Source organism: Heliconius melpomene, chromosome 6 (assembly GCF_056956725.1).
Source record: "Heliconius melpomene rosina isolate 202511_hmr_F chromosome 6, ASM5695672v1, whole genome shotgun sequence".
NCBI lineage: Eukaryota > Metazoa > Arthropoda > Insecta > Lepidoptera > Nymphalidae > Heliconius > Heliconius melpomene.
The window spans coordinates 8939540-8966684 of record NC_140394.1 but is presented as its reverse complement, the minus strand read 5'-3'; the positions used below and the strand labels follow the sequence as shown (position 1 = coordinate 8966684).

The 27145-nt window shown below is 30.4% G+C and overlaps 1 protein-coding gene across 2 annotated transcripts; it reads right to left on the bottom strand.

The window, feature by feature from the left end:
• Nucleotides 1-646: 646 nt before the first annotated feature.
• Nucleotides 647-26476, bottom strand: LOC146538387 (uncharacterized). Of its 2 annotated transcripts, XM_085186840.1 has the most exons (7): nt 26094-26476; nt 13914-14062; nt 13232-13406; nt 12039-12270; nt 9994-10140; nt 1889-2615; nt 647-1670 (listed from the first exon to the last, which is right to left on the bottom strand). In XM_085186840.1, the coding sequence occupies exons 1-6, from the start codon at nt 26115-26117 to the stop codon at nt 1912-1914; spliced, it is 1431 nt and encodes a 476-aa protein (XP_085042966.1). In that variant the 5' UTR covers nt 26118-26476; the 3' UTR covers nt 647-1670; nt 1889-1911. The 2 variants fall into 2 exon arrangements, with proteins under 2 accessions (XP_085042966.1, XP_085042967.1); XM_085186841.1 differs by lacking the exon at nt 1889-2615 and having other exon boundaries at nt 26094-26348.
• Between the last annotated feature and the right edge of the window lie 669 nt (nt 26477-27145).

The following is a 27145-nucleotide window of genomic DNA, read 5'->3' as shown; positions in this document are numbered from 1 at the left end:
TTATATTAATCATCCATCAGTCTTATGTAATAAGATGCAATTGCGTAATTTACTATAATCCAAACATATACATTATACATTCCTACATTCAAAATGCTGCTAAAATTATATAATGAAACGTCAATATTTACTTTTACTTTATATCATAATTAATTTGCCATTTTAGTTTTATATAACGCTTAAAGCTTATATAGGTAGGTTTTTTTAAGTACAAAATGGCATTTTTACTTGTATGTAACTTTAAAATTTTGAACTTTTTAATATTCCGTAAATAGCACTAATATTTTATTTCGTTTGTTTTTTATTTGAAACAATTTTCATAATTTGAAAAAATTACAAAGTAAGTTGTGATACTTAAAATTTTTTTTAACAAGATATTTTAACACTAGAAGTGCCGAAGATTGAGACCCGCCTTGAACCGCCGCCGTGACAAATTTGTCCCATTCTACTTATTATATTGATTGTTGGTATAATACAAGAAAAATATTATTAAAATAATTCCTAAAATATGTAGATAATCTTTAATAATCCATTCTTATTCTTTAATAATCAATAAAAAAATTCAATATATCAAAAGATTACTATTAACAACAATTACATTTAATTCATATTCATATTGATATCGAAACAAAAGAAACACCGCTCGTATCCCAAATTATTTATTTATGTACAAAGATTAAATTATTATATTAACATAAATAATAATGAGAATAGTTTATTTACAATTTCATATACATACAACATAGGTACATCAATTAGGAGAGTAGTGACAATGAATGCTTATGTTAGAAATAAAATGGAGTGAATAAAATCTCTTACTCTACATTTATATTTAGAATTAACAAAATCTTATATTTTATATTTTCCCGGAACTTAACACCGCGTATTTTATGTATAGGTTTAGGTATATGTATAGTGAAGAAGTGCCGCAATCCTTTAACTTAAGTTTTTCTTATAATTACATAAGTTACTAAAGAGATATGTCGATGACACATATTTTCATTATAAAATTACACAAACAACTATAAAAATACACATATATAAATTAATGAACATTAATGAAAATGAGCAAGTAATGAAGAATGAATAAAAAAAAATATTTTTTAAATTATCCTATTCAATGTTTTGAGCAAAAATTTTTTTGTAGCTGCAATATTACGATTAAATAATAATTTATCTAATTTTAATGTCTAATTAAATACTAATTAGTTCTCTTTGATTAGTATTCATTAAAATTATGTCGTTATAAATTTTTTTAAGTTTGACGTTTTACACGTAAAAGATAACAGCTTTACGCATTTTACAGTACAGTGTAGGTATTGGAACCTATAGAGGGAGCTAAGTGTTAAAACACTCCGTAGTGAGTACAAATAGTTATAAATAAATCTTAAATCTAATGGCTATAAGTAATAGTATGTATATTTACTTACAATATTTTTTCAAATTAAATCAATTTTGATAAACAAGCTATTTCTTATAATATTTTTGGTTAAGAATTAATTTATCAATTGTGTCATTGAAAATCGTCTACAGTATAATTTTGTTCTTACGTGAATACAATTCAATTAACTAAAACCTTAAATATTAAGGTGGAAAATTAAGTTATAGTATTTACACGTGGTAATATTGCAGGTTGTCAGCGTTGAGTACCGCACCGTATAGAGGAGTATCTGGAAATGGAAAAGAAAATCAAATTAGAAAATATATATTGAAGATATATTATTATTTTATTAAAAGTCTCATATTTATGCTAATTTGCTTATGCTTACAGTCAAGTTATAGTATTCAGTCAAGTTAGTTCTAGTCAAAATTACTTAGTCAAAATTTAGTCGACTCAAAATATTGTTATTACATAAATGAAGTTAGTCAGTCTGTCTCGTCAACATACCTCACGGTCAGTCAAGTCAATTGTCACACTTGAACAATCCTGTTGCCACGGAGAATGAATTTAACTTCTTTTTTTCTTCTTTTATTTTCACTTTCGGTTATATTCTTTGGTGAAGCAGTCGTTGTGGTTGTGGTGGACGTGGACGTGGATGCCATGGGATCAGGTAGGAATTCAGCAGGAAGGACCCCTATCTCATTGTCACTGACCACTGGTGTCGGCATCAATGGAATCAAGCCTTTCCTCAGCATGTCAATATAGTTTGTATTTAAACTGGGAAGCTCTTCAGACGATCGTTGATTTTCATTCATATAAGAATTTAATTTTTCCAAATTGGCATTAATTTTTTTTATTTTTGCCGGTGTTAAACCCTCGTGTCTATACGGGGTGGGCAAAACGGACTTTTTGGAGGAAGCATAATCGATCGGAGGATAAGGATTGTAATCTGTATAAGTGTCGGATAGAGCTGGTTCACCATAAGAGTTGACTGCACCCCAAGATTGTTTAAATGGGGGAGCAGGTTGAGGAGGGGGTGGGACATGATCAGCGTATGTTTCAACAGGACTTGGAGATGCGAAGACATTTTTGATTGCCGAATACACGGAATTTATCAAGCTCGGTGGTGGCTCAAGAGGTGTGGAACCACTGTAATGACTTTCACTAGGTGCGGCATCTCCCACCGGCGTCAGTATGACGACTCCAGCGTGAACTCCACTCAGTCTCCCGCGTCCTGTCTCAAAAAAATGTCTTAGTCGAACACAAGTTACGTCAAAATTGCACAATGTCATGTGACGGATGAGCACCTTTCTAATCTAATAGCAGTTGTAACATCTAGTACAAAAACATTCGTATTTGGAAATGATACGAGTAACGATTTCTTTATGTAACGTTACTTTATTGAGACAAAAACAATTATTGGTCAGCTATTTGTTTTAATGTTATTGTTTGTAAAGTAAAATTTTATATATATTTTTTGTATTTTAATAACGGCACACGGCATACTATATTATTGTAGTAATTAAAGTTATTTATTTATTAGTTAGTTATTTAAAAATTATAAAATATGACTATTACTAAACCTAAAATGTTATAGGCCGTTGTGTGATTGTGGGTTCGATTCCCACTCATCGCAATGAATTATTAATTACGCAATGCCTTAAAAATTTGACAGAAAGTAGGGAAAGTAAAGGTACATCGTGAACCTAAAAAAATATCACTCACAATTTCACTGCATACATTTTAAAAAAAAATATATTTTCCAGATATTAAGAATTGGACAAAAATTTCTGCTTAATAAAGAAACACGCTAGCACAAAACTTAACGCCGGTATTTTTTTAAACAGCCACATATGATCATCACATTAGGTCCCACCAAGAATACCAAAATTTCGTTACGTCAAAAATTACCATTTAAGTGGGTACATTTGTTAAATATTTAAACGGACGACCTACAAATTTGATTACGTATTCGCAATATAGGTATTGAAATCGTGTTATACGGTCGAGTCGTTCTTTTAACGTGTATTTTAAAGGTACCTATTATTTTGGACATTGTTAGAATTGCATAAGGCTTCGACCGGAAGGCTTCGTGAAGAGTATTTCAGTACTTATGTCGTATAAGAAATTTTGATGAAACTATTACTTCTTTACTCGATTGTACTGAAGACCTAGTTTCTTCGATTTGTATAGCAAAAAATGGTGTAGATTTTAATTTGTGATTTTTGTTATAATTTAAGTAATTTTAATATAAGTAAGCTAGTATTTAGATAACTGTTTGGGTAAGCTATTGGATTTTGCATAAATGATCGTAATATCAGGATATTGACAAATATTTGGAATGAAAAAAAAATATTGTTCTTGCCCATAGCACGCATGGATAAGCAAAATTACAAGATAGAATTGACGTACCGAATACATAATCCATATTGTTTGCGAATCCCTAATGAATAATTTATAGAGACATGTATGAGAATGTGTATTAAAGTTTTAAGCCATACAATTTCATGCAGTCATTGTTTCATAAAACATACGAACGTGATAAGGCCAATCATTGCGTGTAACTGTGGTAGGTTGTGGGTTCGATTCCTGTCGAGGATATGAAACATTTCCTTTTTTAGGTATAGCAGTATAAACAGAAAAACAAAGACGTTAGATAGAAAATCCAGTTGTTATCGTTCCCTTAGGAATTTTGAGCAATCCTCTCCTAGTGCTACCAAAACCACTCAAGACTGCCAATGCAATATTTCAATTCTAAATTTCTAAAAAAAGAAACAGAAATAATTAAATATGTTCTTATATTTAGTCGAAATTTCGTTTACAGAAGCTTCCGCGGAAACATCGCTATTTACTCATTCAGTTCACACTCCAGCTCTAAGTTAGGTCTTCTAGCATTAGTACATAATTTATATATTTATCTTAGCGAAGCCTACCTTCCTTGTGTTGCATAACGTATTGTGCCCATACATTTTCCTGATCTCACGAGTCTAGGATGGGAGAGTAATGACCATTTACGTAATAGCTTTTGTAACATTCTCTATTACTATAAAATAGATGATATATTATTGTATCGATATAATAGATTATATATATTATATATTATGTATATTATGTATATTAAGTTTATTGTATGTCGGATTAATACGCTGGTCGTGACTTCAAATTCAGTTTTGTGGATTTTTTTTTATTTAAATTGTGTTCCAGTTTAGTCCTCTCCAATATTTGTGGTTAAAGAGTTTATTTATTTCTCAAAAGAAATTACATTTCATTTAAAGAGAAATACACAGTTATCATAAAAAAGTACATATTAATCAATGTCAGCAAAACATGGTAAATAACAAAAAGAAAACAATATCAAATACTCAATTAACAGATGTAAATGAAAGATTAAAATAAATTAAACATATTTTACCATGACCGATTACAATGAAGTTAGGTTTACCCACATTTGAAGAAGTCCATATTACAGGGGCGGATTCTATTTTAATTTTATAAAATGTTCTTTTAATTTTGTTTCAAAATTATAATTTTTTTTTTGATATTTTGATATCGATGTATTTCCTATTAGCATTTGCTCTTAGAGTATTATTATTGCTATTGTTTAAGGCAGAAGAGATAGAGAAAAGAGATTAAACACTTTTTTATTATATTGATAATAAAATGATTATTGAAAATAAAATAAATAAAATGAACACGCAATTGGTTCAAAATTCAGTGGAAAGTGGGGAACGGAGTGTCTTTACACCAGGTTCTCTCTGGCGACCCTGATGTGTGCGGGATACAGCGTGAAAATAAATTGAAGTTATATTATTATGTGTAACAATTATTAAAAATTTGGAGTTTCGCTGTTTTCTAAATTATTTATATTAGTATTGTTAAAAAAAATACATTGTCTAAAGAACGACAATGATCTATTGTTGTAACAATCGTTTTTTTTCTTATTACATCAATTTTAGTATGTACTTGTATCTATTTGAATATTTACAATCAATTAAGCAAACTCGGTCGAGATTAAAGGAGGTCTTATAAATTATGTAAATATTAATTAATTACCTATAATTTTTAAATTTACTACTAATTGTAATTCTTATATTTTTACGATAAGTTATTCAACAGAATAAAAAACTGTTTGGGAGTGTCATTAATATTATATAATTATTTAAAATTAAATACATCTTATACTCTCTACCTACCCTGCTGTGTGCGGGATACAGCGTGAAGCTGATTTTTTTTTTACATACATTTCATCTTTATGCATATCGTGCATATTGCGGGTAAGCATTACATTGAGAGAACACAGTAAAAGATTAATTTGCTCTATAAATGACTCGTTAATATTAAGGAAAGTTTCACTTTTCTGAAGAGTGTCTTACCACTATTTGCAGGATAAGCGTGAAACTAAAAAAAATAAACATTCCAAGCGGGATTCGATTATTCAGAAAGTACCTTATTCCAACAAGAAAATTTCAATTAAATCAATTAAATTTTAATAAATGAGTGCGTGACAGACTTCAGTTAATAAATACTTTATGAAGCCACTTTAAAAGCAGCTTCATTTCCGCGTGAATGTATGTTTTTAAAATTCTAGGTGAACTGGTAATAAGTATGATATAATTTACTTTCACTGGAGCTGGACTGAAGTCGCCCACTTCAACACCTGTATTGATTGTTATAATAGGCGTTTTGTTTGACATTTATTTCTACTTATCGTATAAGAAACCTTATTTTTTGGTTTTACTTTTTATATGCAGTAATTATTTATTATATTAAAGTCATTTTACATACCATCTTTTTGTTTTCTTTTTCTATATAAGTATAATTTATCATTAAATATAGTTTTCATTTATTTGAACATATACTAGAGAATGGTTTTTTTAGTAAATTTATAACAAAGTTTTTAAATTTTATACTTTTCATGCTACCTCAAGGAGTTAAGATAACTACTTAAAATTCATGTTTCCAAAACAAGGTTGAACTTATTAGCATCGGCGGTGACTTTCCATTTTTACTACCTATATAGTGTATTTTCTCAGCGATTTTTTTTAAATATTACAACAGAAGACGCAAAATGATGAAAATTGTAAATATATATAAATATTTTTATTTTTTCCGTTTTTTAGCATTTTTTTGTATAACAAAATAATTACACAGAACTTAGCGTCCAAACACTACATTTCCCAAATTCGAGATCTTGCGTGTTAAGATCCCTACACCGCATTTGGACTTCCTAAGCGAAAAAATGAGAAGAAATTGTAATAAAAATCTTTGTTTTAGAAAACGTATAAAAATTTAACGTAGCTTAGTTTTGACCCGCGCCTCTAGGAAACTGTTCAAGTGCTCTGTCATATATTCGTTTAAATTAGGACGTATGGCTTATTAGCCATAAAAAATCCTTCCAAAGTGTAGAATGACACAATACAAATAAAAAAAAGTTATAGTAATTTCCTAGAGAGACTCCCTAGAAATTTTTTTTCTAGGTCCAATTGAAATCGAAATCATTACGTTTCAGTCAGTTCAGGCACATTTCCACCCCCCCATAATAGCCTTAATATTTTTACATACCTACCTCTATAAGATACTATTAATAGAATCTATTAAATTATTCATCTGTTTTTATTATGTAAAAAAAAACCACTGAGTCATTGTAATGTAATGTTATTCGAACTTGTGACCTCTTGAGACTCTTAGCTTTCCCAGCTCTCAGTCAATTATGATTAATTCACATGTTCACATCAATAAATAATCTTGGGATATATGTAGCTGTTAATAATTGTATTAGTAATACTCTACTTACTACTTAGTACATTAGGTAATAAGTAAAAAAATATATCTAGGTTAAAAATATATTTATTAATATAACTAGTTATATTAATTTGCATAATTTGTTAATACTGAGGAAACGGCTAGCCGTTTCTTCAGCCTTTAAAAAATCTCGCTGGGTTTTTTGCACAAGTTTTCAAGATTGTTTTTTTTTCAGTTCTGAGGCATTTATTTATTCTGTGGTGAACTATTTGACGTCCAGTGAATGGAGGATATAATTCCTTATATAGAATAAAAAAATTAAATCGGCACCGTTTTTTATAAAATTTGAAATTTAGATTTTTAAAAGTATTTAATTGAACACGTCTTTAATCGTTTTCTAGAATTCTCCCCCTAAGGGTGCAAATAAGGGGTTTAAAGTTTGTATGGAAAAATCTTTAAAACTCCTTCGATTATTATAAAATTTGAAATTTAGACTCTTAAAAATATTTAATTGAACATGTGTTTCATGGTTTTCTAGAATTCACCCCCTAAGGGTGCAAATAAGGGGTTGAAATTTGTATGGGAAAATCCTTAAATCGCCACCGATTTTTATAAAATTTGATATTTAGACTCTTAAAAATATTTAATTGAACATATGTTTCATGGTTTTCTAGAATTCACTCCCTAAGGGTGCAAATAAAGGGCTGAAAGTTTGTATGGAAAAATCTTTAAATCGCCATCGATTCTTATAAAATTTGAAATTTAGACTTAAAAATATTTCATTGAACACATGTTTCATGGGTTATTAGAATTCACCCTTAAATACGCAAGCGAAGCAGCGCGCGTCCGCTAGTAGTATATAAAGAACAAGAACTAAATGAGGTTAATAAGCTCCTTATGTAATTCAGATAATGTATTAGCATCGATATTAAAATCTCATTCAATATTAAGTAATAGTGTTAAAATAAAGTGATGTCATGGCCTAAATGACAATCGATAATTGTATAACCCTTCCTCCTTTCACATCATAGAGACCAGGAAGATAGATGAAATACTGGTAGAATCGATTAGAAAGGACTAAAGTTATTTACGTACTTTTTTAATATACAAAAAAAAATATTGGGGTATAAATAGAACAATATCACATAATTGTGGAAAAATCGGTTGTGGAAACTGAAAATGTATAATAACCATAAAGTTCTATATTATAAATGTTATTTATTGTTATGAAATTTTATAATATAAAATCACATAATACTGTTACAATAACTATAACAACTTAAAAACTGATTCTCACACTAAATGGAACTATATAAAATAAACAATTTATGTATTGAAAATGCTCATACAAATTCCCATGCAAAATAATATTCAAATTATGTTTCCCATTTCATATAATATAATAGTTGTATGTTGTAACTTTTTCTAGAACTAATATGTTATATAACTTAAAGATATACGAAATTGCTTTAAAAATCAACTTTAACCTAAAATTGCATAACTTTCTGTTAACTTGTTATTGAAAGTGGAAGCGGATATGCATGGCCTACTTTGAAAGGTGTGTAAGTATCACATATATATTTTTTTATCTTGGCGCATCTCTCGATGGTAATGATGATTTTGCTGGGTAAATCACCAGCTAGTTTGAGACTAGTCGTGGACAGGAGCACAAAAGTGTGACTATAAACGAGACAGTTGGATTCGATTCCCATTTGAAGAAATTAACTAATAAATATTTAATATTTTCCTTTCCACGCTCTTGTTACGAGGTAACGCGCGGCGACGGAAAGTGGGCTAAAGAGTCCCTTAATTCTAGGTTCCCAGGTTCCCTCTGCCTACCCTGCTACGTGCGGGGTACAGCGTGAAGCTAAAACAAAATAGTTAATAGCTCCCTACTTTTTGGTCGTTAATAAATTGTTCTATTTTTTGTTGTATTAAGTTCTAAATTGAAGCCAACAGAAGCCAACCTTTTGTATTCCACAACGGACAAATACAAGCCATATGAAAGAAATGGATATGAATTTAACGAGATAACCTTTCAAGAAACTTAAAGAAATGAGACTATATTAGTTTGAAACTTATTGTTATTTATGAAATCCGTTAATAATTGACTAGAAATATTTCATAAAAAAATTCAAGAGCCGTAGATTAATATATTATTTAATGTTAATAATTTTAAATTATATATAAATATATTTATAAAAAAACGTAATTATTACGGGGTTCCGGTTGAAGTCAGTAATTTACTCACTTTCGCTATTTGTTGTAATTACATTTAAATTTATTAAATTATGCAGAATAATTATAAAAGTAGTACTTTATTTTGTTATTATATTTAAATTATTAGTGTAAAGACGCAATTAAGACATGCATGACTGGATATGATGGCTGTTCACGTATCATTCAAGGATATAGTTTCATTTATGATGAATATTTCCTCAGACAGCCTTTGCCAAGGATAGCAAGAAAGCAGTGTTGAGTTACGTCACATATTGGTACCTCTGAGTAAGATAAAAGTATCTACTACATACTATTGAGTAATCATATATCACTTTTTCGTTTAGATATCTTACATTATGCAACACCTGCATAAAAGATGAGAAAAGATAAAAGACAGCATTTTTTATTATTATTATTTTTTTAAATCTTTTTTGCCTTGTCTCTAATTTTACTTTTCTCTCCAGTTGAAATATTATGTGTAACTTAATATAGGCACTCGTATATATATCGATCAATCAAAATAAAAAAGAAACTATACACAAAGATTTACCGTCCAAGCATATAAATATTAAGAAAGTGTAAGATACTAATTTACGAGTAGCTTAAAAGTAAATATGTCAAAAAAAAAATTTAAGACAATTAATTCTCACCGTCTAAATGTGCAGGGTACTTATGTGCTCCAAAGCCAGATGGGGCAGCGGGTGCAGTGTGAGCGTACTGTGGGGCAGTTGCGCCGTACGCGCTTGGCGGGCCGTACTCTATGTGTGAGGTGGGCGGCGGGCCGTATACTGCTGTTGCTGGAATGTAATGTTCTGTGTTGAGGTGAACTGGACTATGATAGTTTTGTATGATAAGAGAAGAGAATGAAGCTGTCGGTGCTTCTTAAATATGATCATATCTGTTCACGTTGTCTCCTCCATGAAACTGAGCAGCAAGATAAAACCTAGGGTTCTAATATTTGAGACATTCGGTGTTGAGTGGCGAAGCCTGACGCCGCGCTTTGTTCTGTTACCAGAGCGAGAATATGTGCAGGGTACTTATGTGCCCCAAACCCAAGTGGGGTAGCGAGTGCAGTATGAGCGTATTGTGATCCAGTCACACCGTACGTTTTAGGAGGGCCATACTCTATATGTGTGGTGGGTGGCGAGTCGTTTACTGCTGTTGCTGGAATATAATTTTCTGTGTTTTTCTCTGTGAAATATAATGATAATGTTATGAATTTGCACTTGATGTTAATTAGTACGCTAAGATACCGATTTTATAGTTTTTGCTTACAAATAAGTACTTACGTCGTAGCTTTATATAAGAACATTAATTATTTATTTTAGTTTCTTATTTAATTGCTAGGGTACGGAATTAGTTTAGTGTATGAATCCTTCGAATGCAATAGAATTGAATCATTTTAGTTCGAAAATGCAAATATTCCTTTTTGTGGTTTACTCATTTAGCACATTGGTCATAAATGTTAACTGCTCTAAACATTAAATGAATGTTAGTACAACATAAGCCAATATTGGTCAAGGAATAGTATTGTAACATAATTTAATTATTATGCATAGGTTTATGGCAATGTATAATATTAAATATTATACATTAATATGTCTATTCTACGGTCTACATCTTTTACACAGATTGCCTAACCTAGACGGAGGGCTCCTAGTGCTAAGATACCGGTCTCCACGCATCGCCAATTTTTGACATACTGCATGTTGAATGGCGGAAGTCAACGAAGCGCTTTATCTTATTACAGGAGTGAGAAAATGAAAATAGTTTATACCGTGGACGTCGAACCCACAATCACCGCGTTTACAGATATGCATGCATATTTATATTTTTTTATATAGTAATCTATATAAAAAATTATAACGGGATTATTAACCATCCGGGATGGTGTGCAATTTCCAATGCACTTTCTAATTCCAATGTAGATATTTTTCTCTCTAAGTAGCATTCTATAAGAGCCTTAGCTTTTAATATGATCAAAAAAATCATAATAAAATAGTAAATAAATATTTTTTGATAATCTTATTACGTATAAAAAAATTCTTCATTTTATTTCTATGCTTGGAGCGAAGCGAATTATGTATGACATGTACATAATATGTACGGTAGTTAAGTTCCATTTTATGTAATAGAAGATTAAACATCATTAAGGTTATGTAATTTTAATTATAGAAATTTGAACATAAGTATATTTTAGCCCTTATATAATTATGTAAAGAATCATACTAAAATCGTATATATTAAATTGTTTGTATAGATTTTTCTACAACTTTCAACTTTTATTTCTATTTACTATCTTTCTGTAAAACATTAGGGTTACGATAAAAGATGGATAAAGAAATATTGAATTAATTTTTGAGTTCAATATCAAAATTATAAATAAAAAAGACTTACATTATATATCTGAGAAAACCATAATATTTAATGTTTTAAGAAAATTAAAAAAAATATATCGATATATGTAAAACAAAGTACCCACAGGTTTGAATCTACCAATTATTCATTACAACAAATGTCAGTAACCGGATGACACCTTTGGAAAAGATACTTTTTATTGCCATTGTAATATACACCCAACATACTCGTATATTAATTTTGTTACCAAATAGAAAAAATGCTTATTACTATGAAACTTAACTATACAAACATTATTATAGAAGAAAAAAAATATGATAATAACAAAAATACTTACATGCTGGTTTCTTTTCACTCAAAGCGGCAGAACTAACAATTTTCTTTCCAAAATTGCTGACAACGTCACCCTTAGAAGAAATCACTTTGCCGATAGTAGAAGCTAAGGCGCCCCCTCCCTTAATAAGCTGTCCTTTTAATATCGTGACACCCCCAGTGATAGCTTTTACGGCTTGGAATAATGTATATAGAATAGATTTCTTTAAGCCCCAGTAGTCAACCTTTTCACTGTGCTGTAAAAGAAAAAGTATGATAATTATATAAACTAATAGATAGTACCTGAGGCTTCGCCCGCGTGGTCAAATAGAGATAGATAAAAAAAATACAGTCGAATTGATAACCTCCTTTTTTTACAGAAGTCGGTTAAAAAGAGTTGTGTATGGCTCATGCATTCAGTAGGTCATATTAGATTAAAAAATTTACCCTTGAACAGTTTCCAGATAACCAAATCAATCATTTTTTCAGTTTTTTAATATTAATTATATTACATTTTATTATATTAGCAAATTAGGTTCGTTAAGTTCTGTTCATTAAGTATAATTTTTTCGGATGTACTAATTGCAAAAATGCTGTTTTAGAGCAGCAATATCAGCAGTAAAAAATTGTAGATACAAGGCCCTTACGCCGACGATTTTTAAACGTTAAGTAAAAAACACTTCGCAAAAGAATTACATACTTTTAAATTTCATGTTTAAATTATTTGATCCAAACAAAATTATACTTTCTTTCCGTATCTTATTGTATTTTATGATTATGCTACTATATAATGAACCAAATTACTGTCTTTCTAAAGCTCTTATCGTGTAGAAGATTAATTATTTAAGATTGATACAATGTATTAAAATGTTGCTTAATAAACAAGGAAACAATTTTTAATTAAGGTTTACATAGTAATATAATATAACAAATATTTAGAAGATTATAAATATGAAATTAATGCTCCTAGCGAGGTACCCAGAGACAATAGAGTGCCAAAATCTATGATCCCTGCATACCTCTTTCGCCTCGTCCACTGTCTTCAACTTCTCCATACGTGTCCTGGAAGGGTCTTCATGTTTATTATATTATGACCTTTCCCGCAGTATTGTATTTTTTTGAAAAGTCAATTCTCTGTCTCTCTTACCACTTACTTTACCAAGTATCCATTATAATAAATTGAGGTATTTTAATTTTTTTTTCTTAAGTTTTACTCACTGGTTCGTATGAATAGCCTGTTTCTGTTCCATGTCCAGAGGATTTTCCAGATGCAGAAGTAATAAATGATGCTGCACCGGCCGATGCTTGACTTAATAAGCTTACTTTATTCTGTAGCCCCGAGGAGGCTTTGGACACTACTGATGTTAGCGCTTGCGCTGACGACCGCTTTGTCCTAATAGCAAAAATATAATTAGTAAATAATAATAATCGATTTTTTTATTTATAATTAAAAACACCCGGCACAATTGTAAACAGACAACTTAATACTTTCTTGAGTAATAGCTAAGAACACTCTCCTTAATTGAGAGTACAGTAGTCAAAGAAAAAAAAGAAAATAAAATCTTATAACATCTCTCATCTCTCATCTCATCTCTGTTCCGTTGTCGTCGAGGGTTAAAAGTAGTAGGTATATTACATTTTTACATGCTTCACGCTGTATCCCTCACACAGCAGGGTAGGCAGAGAGAACCCAGTGCTAAGACACTCCGTTCCAAACTTTCTGTCGAATTCTAGAGGCATTCCGTGTTGAGTGGTCTGCCACTCAACTCTGTCTGGGGGCTCAACGCATTATACATAATACATTATATGAACAAGCAGAAAGAATAAGTGAGAGATCTAGTGAAAAATTACTCCATTCTTCACTTTCATTTATTCAAAAATATTTCATTTTGACATTTACCTCATAATCTCCTCTGCAGCTAGGCCTTCAGCCAGTGCCTCTAGTTGTTGTGGTGACATTCTACTAATAGCTGCCATATCGATGATGTCCAATTGAAGTGGAACGGGCGCCGCCATGGATGTCGCCATGCAGATCATGCAGACCCAGAACTGTAAAACAAAAATAGTTGTCAATATGAAAATATTGAATCCAGGATAAGCAGAGAGAGCTTAGTGTCAAGGCATTCTCCGCCTTCCGTCTGAAACATGAAGAATAATTTGGACTCACACCCGCTCTTTGTACAGCTATTTTTCTTTATACAATCATCTTTTTTTGATAAGACACTTCCGTTACCTATTTTCCGCTGAATTCTGAAGGCATTGTGTGTTCGGTAGCGTAACTCAACACCGCGCTTTGCCTCGTTACCAGAGCGAAGAAAAAAAAACAAAAAATATTTATTAGTAGGGATTGTTTTAACATTAGGCTCCCTATGCCTATCGTGCTACATGCGGGATACGACGTAAAGATTTATGTACCTATTACATATTTAATTTTCTCGAGTGGGAATCGAACTCACAATCTGTCGACACGATTGACATAGGGACATAACGTACGACTGGAAACATAATTTTTAATAATTTGGCTTATGATAAACGATAAGAACAGTTCAATAGTTAATTTAATAGTCAATAACAGTAAAATAAACATTCTCTTCATATAAAACAACTTACTTTACAACATGCGATGGACACGCGATTCATACACGCTTTTCAATTAAAATATTAAATAGATAAAATTGAAAATAACAAATTACTTACAAAACATGTAATTATAACAATCTATTTCTATATAGTTTTTTAAAATTTAATTTGACCCTGTATCCCGTATGGGCTGGGTAGGAAACTTAGTGGCTAAATACTCCGTTTTCTACTTTCCGTGGCGAGTTGTGGCGTGAGTAGCGGAACTATAACACCGTGCTTTGTCTTTACTTGTAGGAATCTAACCCTTAACCAATGAGTTATAAAATTTCTTTCTACAATTAAACAAATAACCGACATAATATTCTAGTTTACATCATTTTTAAAGATTTTTTACCTTTTAAATCGTTTTGAATTGTTATGAGTGACATCTAATACCATAAACGTAATATGTACCTACAATATGTCACGTCAAAAGTGACGACAACTAAGTAACATCACTACCGGTCGTTGTCGTATGACGTACGTAACTATGCGGTCACGTTCAAAATAAAAATGAAAGTAATACACATTGTATTCTCGTCTACTTATAAAGTCATCATAAAACATGACAAATGACTATTATATTGACGATTTAGTTCCTTATAATATTATTTCTAATATTGTGTTATAAGTATTTAGTTTAAATCAGCTTCACGCTGTATCCCGCTCACAGCAGGATAGGCAGAGGGAAACTAGTATTAAGAATATGAACACGCTACCTTTTCCGCCGAATTCTCGATTCATTTTGGCTCGACACCAGAACGAAGGAATGAAAATATAAATTGAAAGAAATATTTGATTTCCTCGAGTGGGGATCGAACCCATAACCTGTCGCACACACACTCGTGCTCCTACGCCACGACTGGCCTTAAATAGGTTCTCATAAATTATTATTATTAATTATATCTATTATTATAAAATATTTACATACGGAAGATTGCATTACATAACATCACATGTAACCTAATCATATAGCCATTAAGACTTTAATGAGGAAGAAGTATATAATCGTGTCAACGGTTGGTATCGATATCTAGTTCCTTATACTAGTTCATTGGCTCTATAAGTGACCTAAGTATATAAGTATTGCATAATATAAGAGGTCTGTGTCCCGAATAAAGCAGAGAAGGCAGAGGGAACCTAGAGTTAAGGTAATCAGTGATCACGCTTCTGTGTGTTTCTGTATTCCTCTATTCAGGAGGGGGTAAACGTCGCTCTTTGTTTATCATCAGAGCGAGGCAATAAAACTAATGTATTTCATCAAGTGGGAATCGAACCTACAACCGTTGCGTTTGCGCTTCCCCACGACTGCATCGAACTCATCAAGGAGTTGTTCATAATAGTATTGCAAAATATTCTTACATAGATTGACTAATAGATATATAAATAGATTCTAATCTATCTAGATTATATACACGAAGGAGCGTGTTAAAAATATATAAAAATATTCAAGGAGATTTGTTAGTTTCACACTGTGTCCGGTGTTCCTCATATAGCAGGGTAGACAGAGGGAACCTGGGAACATAATTTAATTTAATATTTTTCATATCCTCCCAAAACTAAGATTTCTCTTATACGTATTCTTTAATTTAAACTGTAGTTTTCTAAATTACAAATGGTTTAATTTATGCAAAATTCGTATTATTACAAAATTATGCTGAAGCGTAATTTCGGTATCGCCTTGGCAGTGAAAAGCGAAAGTTGAACGTGCGGAGCGACCGCAGTCCACAGCGTAGACTACCTTCCGCTTCAATCGTAAACATTCGTTTGGTTTTTAAACTAGCGGTTAAAATAAATAATTCCTTTTTCTTATTTTTTTATGACAACATAAATATATGTAATTTTAACGAAGCGGTATATAATTTTTATACATATTCTAACAAAGTATTTTTCTTTCTTAAGAATGGAATAACACTTTAAAAATGGTTTAAAATATTCCGAGAGGTCATAGTGGTGTAGGGGCACAGGCATGCGATTGTAAATTCTTTCCTTGTGGGTTCGATTAACGCGCGGGAAAAGTAATATTTTATTCGTTCGTTTCGTTCTAGTAAGGAGGCAACCGCCATTCAACAGGCGATACCTAAAAATACAGCGAAAAGTGGGCAACGTGTCTTAATGAAGAACAAAGTGTTTTAACGTAGGTTCCTAGGTTCCCGCTGTCTACCCAGGTATGTGCGTGATACAGTAAAGCTAAAAAATCTATGTATTCCTTTTACTAATTTCACTGTCTTAAACCGTTTGACAGTTTTTAAACCGTAAAACTATTATATAACATGACACGAGTAAACAAAAACCACAATAATATTTACGTCAACCTAGAATCGAACCCACGTAAAAAAGACCATCTATTGTGTATTAAGAAGCAGATTAGACATGCCATGGGATATGCCCGACCGTTGCCTTTAAAGAAAGCGAAAGTTAAAAGGCACTGGTAACATGATGTCACCTCGTGTGGTTTTGAAACGAGCGGATATAGTATGTATTGGTTATTATTTAATACGAGTTATATATAATAACAGGATATCAATAAACCACAGTGATATAAGAGAAGTAATGAGTTTTACAGATTTTGTATCTTATTTTTTTTTATTAAGGTAGAAAAGTAAACTATTAAAAATGTGCAGTTTTGCGTTATCGATGGACAAGGCAATCATCATAGATTAAATAAATAAATAAATAAAAATAAATAAATTAATTAATTTCTTAATGTATCCCACTAATAACATGTTAGACAGAAGGGAACCTAGGGTTAAGACACTCCGTCTCAGGTTACCCCCCAATTTTCGAGACATTGCGTTCTGGGTTACCAGAGAAAGACAGCAAAGAATTTTTTTTTTTCATTTCTGTGAATAAACTGTGAAATCGAACCCACAACTGGTGCGTGACTATGGCCTCAAATATATCGTGAAGCGTTAAATTATATCGATCGGTATATAAAGAATTATTTATTTATTTGCGGTGAATGATTATTAATTTCTTTGTATTGTTTTAATTTGCCAATTACTTACATTTATTTTAATTGTTTTTTTAGCAATCAAATAATTTAAAGTTTCATTAAACTTTTCCTATTAACCATTAACCTACTTTTATCTTCGCTGACATTCGGAAGAAAGCTTCTTCCCGCTTCTCGCTTGCTTATGACCTCAAATTACACAATTATTGTACTTTTTCTGCTTATTTAATATAGTACAAACTTCTTGTTATCAATTAAAATATCAATTAAAAGGAAACATAGTGTTCACACACTCCGTTCCCCAATTTCCGCCGAGTTTTTGAGGTATTGAGTTGATTGGCAGAACCCAACGCAACGCTTTAAAAAGGAACATATAATTACATTATACCTTTATAAAATCTTGCATAATGACATTTAACACTTAGCCCCTTATTAAAACTTGATATTAATTTAAGCTTCCTGACTATATAAAATAATTCTGAACATAAATCAAATAACTACTTACTTTTTAAAATTTTCATATAATTTATTTTCATTTGTTTTTACATATAGCACCGGTACAGCCTTAAAACTTACCACCTCAATAATAAATAATTACAATTGTTCAGCTTGTCCTAAGATTCGTTGAAATTTTAATCTTAAAATTATTCATATTTTCTTAGTAATTGTATTTGTTAATATTAAAAAAAATGTTATTTTGGAGTAGCAGCGAGAGTTTGGTGATGTAATTTATAATTATCGTAAAAGTATCAAAACATTCCTTTCTGTCTGTGTCACGAATTATATAATTTGAAAAAAAAACACTAAAAAACATTCGTATAAATTCGACAATTTGTTAGACATTCACTTAGTAGCAATAAATCAAATGTTAAGTAATAATATTCATTCAAATCTTTTACTTAAAAGCGGATCTATAAGAAACCAGTTAAGTTAAAAACTTTTTAATTTTATTTTCATTGAATAGAAATTTCTCATTATGACATTTGGCGAATTTTACATAAAATTAAATGTAGGATATTAAAATGTCACGTTATTTTCCTATTAGATACCTACGGTGTTTACGGGCTTAGTGTTTATGTAAATTGAAAAACTATAATTCTAATATTTATGCTTATTAATTTTATGTCAAAATCGAAAGCGGCATAAGTGTGTGACTGTAAGCGCTACTGGTTGTGGATTCGACCCAAATGGGGGAAATTAAATATTTATTTAAATGTATATTTTTATTTCTTCGTTCTGGTGTCGAGGCAAAGCAGCGTAGAGTTCCACCACACAACCGCAATGCCTGCAGAATCTGGCGGAAAATTAAGAATGGAATAACTTAACACTAGGTTCCCTCCGTCTACCCTGATGTGTGCAGGAAAGCTAAGAAGATGTCCATTATTATATCAAAATGCAATATTATTTCAAAATTTACTTATATACTAATTTAAATTCACTCGACTGTTAAAATATTTCTACATACAAATTAATTAATATCCATAGTGTAGTAAATTAAATAACTTAACTTAACTTCACGCTTTAGCCCTAGTCGGGTAGTCAGAGAGAATGGAGAGCCAAACACTACGGTCTGTACATACCTCTTTCGCCTCGTCCACTGTCATCAACCTCTTCATACATGCCCTTCCGGGGGATCCTCATGGTTTTTACGTGACCTTCCTCCAGTATCGTTGATACTGTGTTTTCTAAGGTCAACCGAGGTCTCCTCCTACCTCTCTTACCACTCACTTTTTCATCATAAATCTTTTATGTAATTTTTTTTACTAGTAAATTAAATGTAGGCGAATAAAAATATTTCTTGAACGGAAGTAAGTAAAGGCTCTGTTGTATTAAAACACACGCTTACTACACTCATTGATTGGTGGTTGTATGACAACTTTAATAATACTATTGTCGTTGACGTATAGTTTCCTAAATATTGTAATATAAAAAAAAACGGTTAAGTGTGAGTCGGAATCGTAGGACGGTAGGTCAACGGGTTCAAATTTAAAGTTGACAAGTCTCAATTTGCGGGTACCTACCCTACAAATATACCTATATTAGTTTTACTAATATACTTTTTACTAATATACCTATATATATAGTTTTCATTAATATACCTATATATAGTTTTTGATTTGTCGCTTATATAGTTTTTAACACAAGGATTAACTAACACAGAATTTTAAAAAGGAAATGGTGTCAGCTTAGTCAGTTTAAATATATAGTTAAATTTACTTAGCTGATTACTTAAAAATTTATATGTTAAAAATGCGTAAATTGCACAAACTGGAAATCCGGTGAGAGTTAAACTACGAGTATTTCGGAACATCAAATATGACGCATACGAGTATGGTAGGTGTTTCATAACAACGTTGTCTTACTCTGTAAATGTTAAAATATAACTTTATGAACTTTATCTTAAATAAAGTAGAACACAATATTATAGATTGTTTTCTCTGGGAAGCCTAGTGTTAGCACACTCCGGTCTCCGCTTTCATATGTATGCTTTTTCTTTCATATATTTAATCTACTACAATAATTTTAATACATTCATTTATTTATATTAGGGCCACACTAGTTAGTGACTTTAGTCCTATATATTTTTTAAATAAAATATTCTACTATTATTAAGTAATTACGTACATTCGTACCCTCTTGAGAAATTGGATTGAATACATAACCATTGTATATTTAATAAAATTTTATACAAACATAAATAAAAAGCGAACACATTTGGCTTTTCCTCTCTACAGCCACACCCTTTTCCAAGATCGATTAACTGTCGCTTTCTTTAGACCAGTCTTGTAAAGGAAGTTCATGGCATTTCATAGTAGAAAATGCATATTAGCTTAATTATACTATACGATAATTACGAAATTGTATGAGAGACTTTTGTAGAATGATAAATATCTGTATCATTAGTATACCGTCGAAGCCGTCGTGGCATAGGGGCAAAAGCGTATGACTGTAAACGTAAATGTTGTGGATTCGATCCCAGCCACTGAATACGCAATGCCTCCAGAATTCGACGGAAACAGGGGAACGAAAGTGTCTTAATGGGAACGAGTGTCATAATGGGAATTCATTCCCATGTGTATCTGTGTGTTTTAATAATATTATCAAAAAAGGTTAATGGTTCAAAGGTTCCCTCTACCTACCCTACGTGCGGGATGAAGCGTGAAACTAAAAAAAATCTATTCATGTACTAGGCAAGGCACTTAAAGGGAGTAAAGGACACTTTAGGATAAAGTGTTCCATAGTTATCTTTTCTCTTTGTTTTTTTTAGACTATAAAACTCAATACTGAATTTTGTCTCACCTTGTAAATATATGTGCAGTTGAAAATCACATTCATTTAAGAGTAATGTGCGAAAATAAGGTCAAAATTCAAGCGTCGCGCTTAGTAAAAATAACAAAGGCTATTTCTAAATTGATAAGTCTGACTAAAATATTTTTTTTTATTACGAGGTTAGAAACTGAATTTAAATTATTCGAAATCAAACCAGAACATCGAAAATATTCGTAAACAGGCACTGCTTCAAGTGGATATCGAAGCTGCAACCAGCAAGAGCTCTTAACTGCACTAATATATATATTAAATAATATATTATAATCCACAATAAGAAATTAGACATACTTTCATAAAGCCATCTCAACTGCATCTCACAAGTCATTTCACTACGTAACTAAGTTCCGTTTTAATCTTTTGGAGACGTAACAAGCCTCTAACACGAGGTAAGATTGCGTAACTGTACTCATTATGCATGATAATACTTCGCAAGTGGTTTTATGTAGGATAGAGTGTCTCTTGAATTTATATTACTTTTACTTTCAATATGATTTTTATATATTTTTCTACTTAATATATTTATTGGATATAGCTTTACCTAGTTAATTTAAAAAAAATCATAAGCTGAATACGAATTTACAACCATTTCACTTTTCTTTTTCGTTCTTATGATCTCTTAGGTCATTAGATCTTTTCTCCTGAAAATTTTGCACAGTAAAAAAAAATAATAATTATAAAAAAAATGGACGGTTATTAATAATATATTTATGATAAAAGATATCATAATGATATATAGAGTCATAATGTCCTATCAATAAAAGTCTTTGATGGTTTTTCGGAACTTCCATAATTTCTTGATAGGTCGATCTAACTTCATAATCGACTTACTGCCTCTCCGTTCTCCTTATTTCGTTAATTCTACTTTGAAATACAAATATTTACATCAATAAACCAAAGAACCTACACTCAAAGCCTACCTACATTAGAACATACTACAAATCAGCCATAGCTACAAAGAACGTCCACTTCCTGTGACATATGGGAGGTGACACTTTCATATTTCCATCGATACCATGCATCAATGTCTAACATATATAATGTATGGGGAATATCATAATTTGTGGAGCAGCATGAAGAAAGCAAAACGGATTCACTTTCGTTGAGCGGTTACGTTAAAAAGTCGATGGCCTACGAGCTAGTACTGTTCTTGGCAACTTGCACGCTAACCAGTTCGTCCTGTTTAGTGTTTTTTTAAACTTTTATTTGCTTGTGTAGTCTAGTTTCTTTCAAGTGTACGTAGTTTCCATAGTTTGATAGGAATTCTAGTTGAAAGTTATTATTATTGATTTTTTAATGAATCAACCATATATTATATTTTTTTAGGCCATCGCGGAACAAGGGCACAAGCAAACGACTGTAAACGCGACCGTTGTGGGTTCGATTCCAGTTCAGGTAAATGAAATGTTTATTTTTATTTCCTCGTTCTCGGAATGAGGCAAATCACAACGTTGAGTTCCACGACTCAACTCGAAATGCGAGAATTTGACGGGAATGGAAGAGTTTTAATGTGGACAGAGTATCTTAACATTAGGTTCCCTCTGCCTAAGCTGCTAAATGCAAGATGCAACATGAAGACAAAAAAATAAATGAAATGCTAAAGAATTTAAAAGTTTTAGAAGGTTAAAGATATTTGCCAGGAACTATCGATTTGAATTGAAAAAATCGTATGATTTTCGTTTTGGAAATTAAGACATTATAAAAATAAAACTTCAAAAGTACTCATATAAGTGTGTAAATATGAACTGATGTCTAAAGAGAGACTCGAACGCGACCTTCAGTTCATGGAACATAAATTAAGTGATTACTAAACATATATTAAACTATACTATTAATATATATTTAGAAATTAACATTTCACACACTATTTCCATATAATAATTTGTGAAAAATTTTACATTTCGATTATACGAATTAATTGAAGACATTTGATACAATCGAGGGATTTTTATCGCTATATAACGGCCGTTTACAGAGACATTGCGTAAATATAATTGAATATAAAATTGCATATTTTTAAGAATTTTTTGATCATATCGTTAAATTGTATGAAATTTATTTAGGAAAGTATTTGTTAGTTTATTTTTGTAACAAAATATCTTCATTATTATTATTTAAATTATAGTATAAACAGTATTGCGTATACGTTTATGATATGAAGAAATAAAATAAATGTAAATACTATATTATTGGTAACAATATAAATGTAGATATAAGGCAAGGCCTTCATGGCGCAGGGGCCATACCTATATATTTTTATTCTATTATTTCCTTAGAATTTATTTCTTTATAATGATTTTAATATAGCTCAGGTGTTGACCAGAAGCTTTCTCGAAATATGTTCTTGGATGAAGTGAAAGCTGATTTGGTAGCTTAGCTATTCACAATATGTATAATTATGTATCGATCTAATAGAAAATTGAAAAGAAAAGTTTGATTATTTTAGAATATTCTTTTTTTCAGATACCTACAAAACTTATACTATAAGTCTAAATACCTTTCAGTTTAGGGATACCACCTTATTGCGATAATGGTGAAACCACAATGCCAGTTCACGCAAACAAACTAAAATATTTTAGACGTTATCATAGCAACGTGGGATAAAAGGTAACATCGATAATTGTGAGTTCGATTCTCACTCGGGAGAACGTATAATAGCAGAAACAGAATAGTTAGAAACGACTTGTCTGTACCTATACTGTTTCTGCTGTAAGTGGTTATACAGCATGATGCTAAAAGTAAAACATTTCTCATAGGAAACACTAGGTCCCCTGCCTTCCCTGCCAAGAGAGAAAATACTACATGGAAAATACAAGCTCTTTAAAAAATATATATACCTATTATATATTTAAGGTATACTAACACTAGTCTTTAGCGTTTCTAGATTCAACTTGATAGATGAGCCGATTGTGAAAGTGTGTGACGCCAATACAAGAACTTTACCTCCATGGCGTAAAAAGCCTTTTATGTGTTGTTGAGTTCAATGCTCACATTCTAGATGAGTTTTTTGTTTAATTTGCATACGAATACAATTTTTATGTTTGTTAATAAATAATTGATAGAGATAGTCATTGGGAACTAAATGTTTTTATGAAAGTTAATTTTCTTTTTTAATTTATTTTATTTTAGTAATTTTCTTTATATTATTTCATACAATATATCTTTATCTCGTTTAATATGTAAAAAAAATAATATTATACTTTTAAGGGATTATTCACAAATTTTAGCTTCCAGACGCGACAGTGCGGAGTTGCGCCCATTTAGGAAAAATATTATATTCGAATGATTCCTATTTTCTAGACTTTATAAGAAAAAAATCCGCGACTCAACAGAAAGAAAAAAGTCATTTTTAAAAAAAATAGATTAATGATTAATTTTACAAATAATCCTATTATTATTATTTTTTATGTCTTTCTAAATAAATATGAAGAAATACAAAACCGTAATAATTCTAGAATTATGACGAGTTTCTAATATCTCCAATCTAAGCTAAACAACTGGGTCTATCAATAACGCAATTGGCCATCACCCTGTATTACGCAAACACCTGTAACATTTTAATTTTAAAGTAAAATTAATTTAGATTAATTAATAAATTGCTACATTTAATCTTACATGCATGCAATCATGCATGCAGCATATATGTAATAAATTTATTTCTCAATAGATCATGTTAATGTAGATCAGTTGAAAAACAGGATTAATAAAAAAAAAAATATTGGAATTTACAATTATTTGAGTAAAATAAGTAACAGATATAGAAAAATATTTTACCTTGACGCTTTTTGTACAGGGGATAGAGTGAATCTAGTGCAAGATAATTCTATATGATAGAACATTAAATGTTAGGTGGCGTAACTCAACGCCACACTTTGTCTAACATAGCTAAGATGCCCAAAATTGTTTTAAATATTATAATTTCCTCGCGTACAATTTATTAAATAAACTAACAATCTAAACCAAGATATGGCTATTCTTATTTATATATTACATATTTTTTTGCGAATTTTGAAGCAGTGTTTGGCAGCAGTGACATCAAGTCAAAAATTAGGGAAGAAGTTTAACCGAAAATTGATTTACGATAATGTTTAAATTGTAAAAGTAATATGGGTAAAAAATTTACTAATATTTTTTTAGGAAACGACATTAATATCTCTAGTAGTTATTTACTTGTTAATATATTCACAAGCGCGTTTTATCATAAATTCGTGATAGAGCAAAACATCGGTAATAAATATCGTTATAATATGCGTTATCGCTTTTTAAGGGGTGTACGTATAGTACAAGTCCATAGATACAGACTTTTTAAACAGCTTTTTTTTTCGGCATCACGTTACCACACACGTTTAATCAACTTTTTCAAAATAAAAAAAATATGTCATTCGTGCCAAATATATTTATTTTAAAAGAGAATAAAACTTTTAAACACTAAGATTATTATTAGATCAGAAAAAAAAATTAAAGTTGTTAAGTCTACAGGTGTCTTAACGATTTTTTGTTGTTATTGTAAATTTATCTATGGTAATTTAGAAGAAAATTGTTATTTTGATTTAAAACATACAAAAATTACTTTTAATAGTTCAAAAAATTTTTATATATTCTTTAGTAATAATTATTTCTTAAAAGTTATATTATTATTACAGACTATTTTATGCCAGATATCCAATATTGTTGAATAAATAGTAATAAATTGTGAAAATAAAGAAATTTCTTACTTATATTAAACTTATGACAATAGTAAATTGTGAAAGGTTGTGAAAATTGCTTCCGCGTTCTTATAAAAATATGTATTTAATTAATTATTATTATTTAATAAGTCAATAAATAAAAAGTATACATCAATATACAAGCGTATAGCGTGTGGTGGATTTGTTAAGCTTTACTACTATCTCACACAAATGGTATATTGTGTGAGATAGTAGTAAAGCTTAACAAATCCACCACACGCTATACGCTTGTATATTAAAGAATAACAACGAAAGTGAAGAGTAGAACGAAGAGATTTATAACGATTTCGAAATGAATAAAGAAGCCGTTCATTAATTTATTTTAATAATATTATGATCCTCTGTCATATATTTAAATAAAAAATATATATTATGTTTCCCCTTATTTATTATATGGTAATTAGTGTAATTTACACTCAACGTGTTTAGAATTTTAACTAAAATTTCCCCTTACCTTGATATTACGTGTATTAGTCATCCTGTATCGGCGAAAGTCACTTAACACCCGATTCACCACAATTGTTCACAGAATCACAGAAAAAAATCGATTAAAAATTTAAAAAATATCGATATTTATATAAATATATAATTAATCTGTTCTCAAACGATAATGGCGCCAAAATTGTTTTGAAATGTCAACTTTCTCGCGCGCGGCTGTACGCGTGCGTCGTTGCGCGTTCGTTGTCACTCTCACCAGTCTGCACTAAAGTTTTTACTTTTTATTTAAATGGCAATCCCCACTCGTTTAAAGTGATTTATAGTTAAATATCAAGTTATCAAACTTTATTTAGGACACGGAAATCGTTAATTTAGTGCACTCTTACTCTGTTTCTTTTATATAGGAAGATGCACCTATCCATTTGCATAATAGTGAAAGAACATTATTAAAGTAAGTATCACACCAAGCTTAGATTTTTTATAGAAAAGCCCATTAGCTAAGTAATTATGTTAAAGCTGCCATATTGAAACAACGAGATTAATGTTTTATAAGCAACTTGTTCTGTAATTAGGAGATAATTAAATAGATGTTTATTTCTACTTATTAATATTCCAATATATTTTTTATAATTTATTTATATAACTATTTGATCAACTATTTAGGCTCCATAGATGAGCTATAAGCATTAAATTGAATTGAGGATCGAATATAAAATAGTAATTAATTGTTAATTCTTCGTAATTAATTGTTTTAATTTGACTTTAAAATCTTGCAAATGACGGTACATTTATGAATGTCTCTTTAGTAACTTAAATAGAACTATATTTAAATTTAAGTCTATTTGACATATAAGACAATATATTAAGTATGAGAACTTCAAGTTGACTTTATTCAAAGCTGATATGATATATTTATTGTATGTTCCATACGAGAAAAGCCTCGCGGGGACCGCTAGTAAATTATATATAATATATATATTTTATCTATTATAAAAACAATAATATTGACATAAGATTATAAGATATTCAATCTACCCTTTATTATTGCTATACCTTTAGACATAATCT

Excerpts from the sequence above, each read along its gene's own strand:
- LOC146538387 (XM_085186840.1), bottom strand. The coding sequence starts at position 26,117 with ATGACTAATACACGTAATATCAAG. Across the intron at positions 13,407-13,913 it reads GCTGCAGAGGAGATTATGAG|GACAAAGCGGTCGTCAGCGC; the intron begins GTAAATGTCAAA and ends TTTTGCTATTAG. Across the intron at positions 10,141-12,038 it reads GAGTGAAAAGAAACCAGCAT|CAACAGCAGTATACGGCCCG; the intron begins GTAAGTATTTTT and ends ATTACATTCCAG.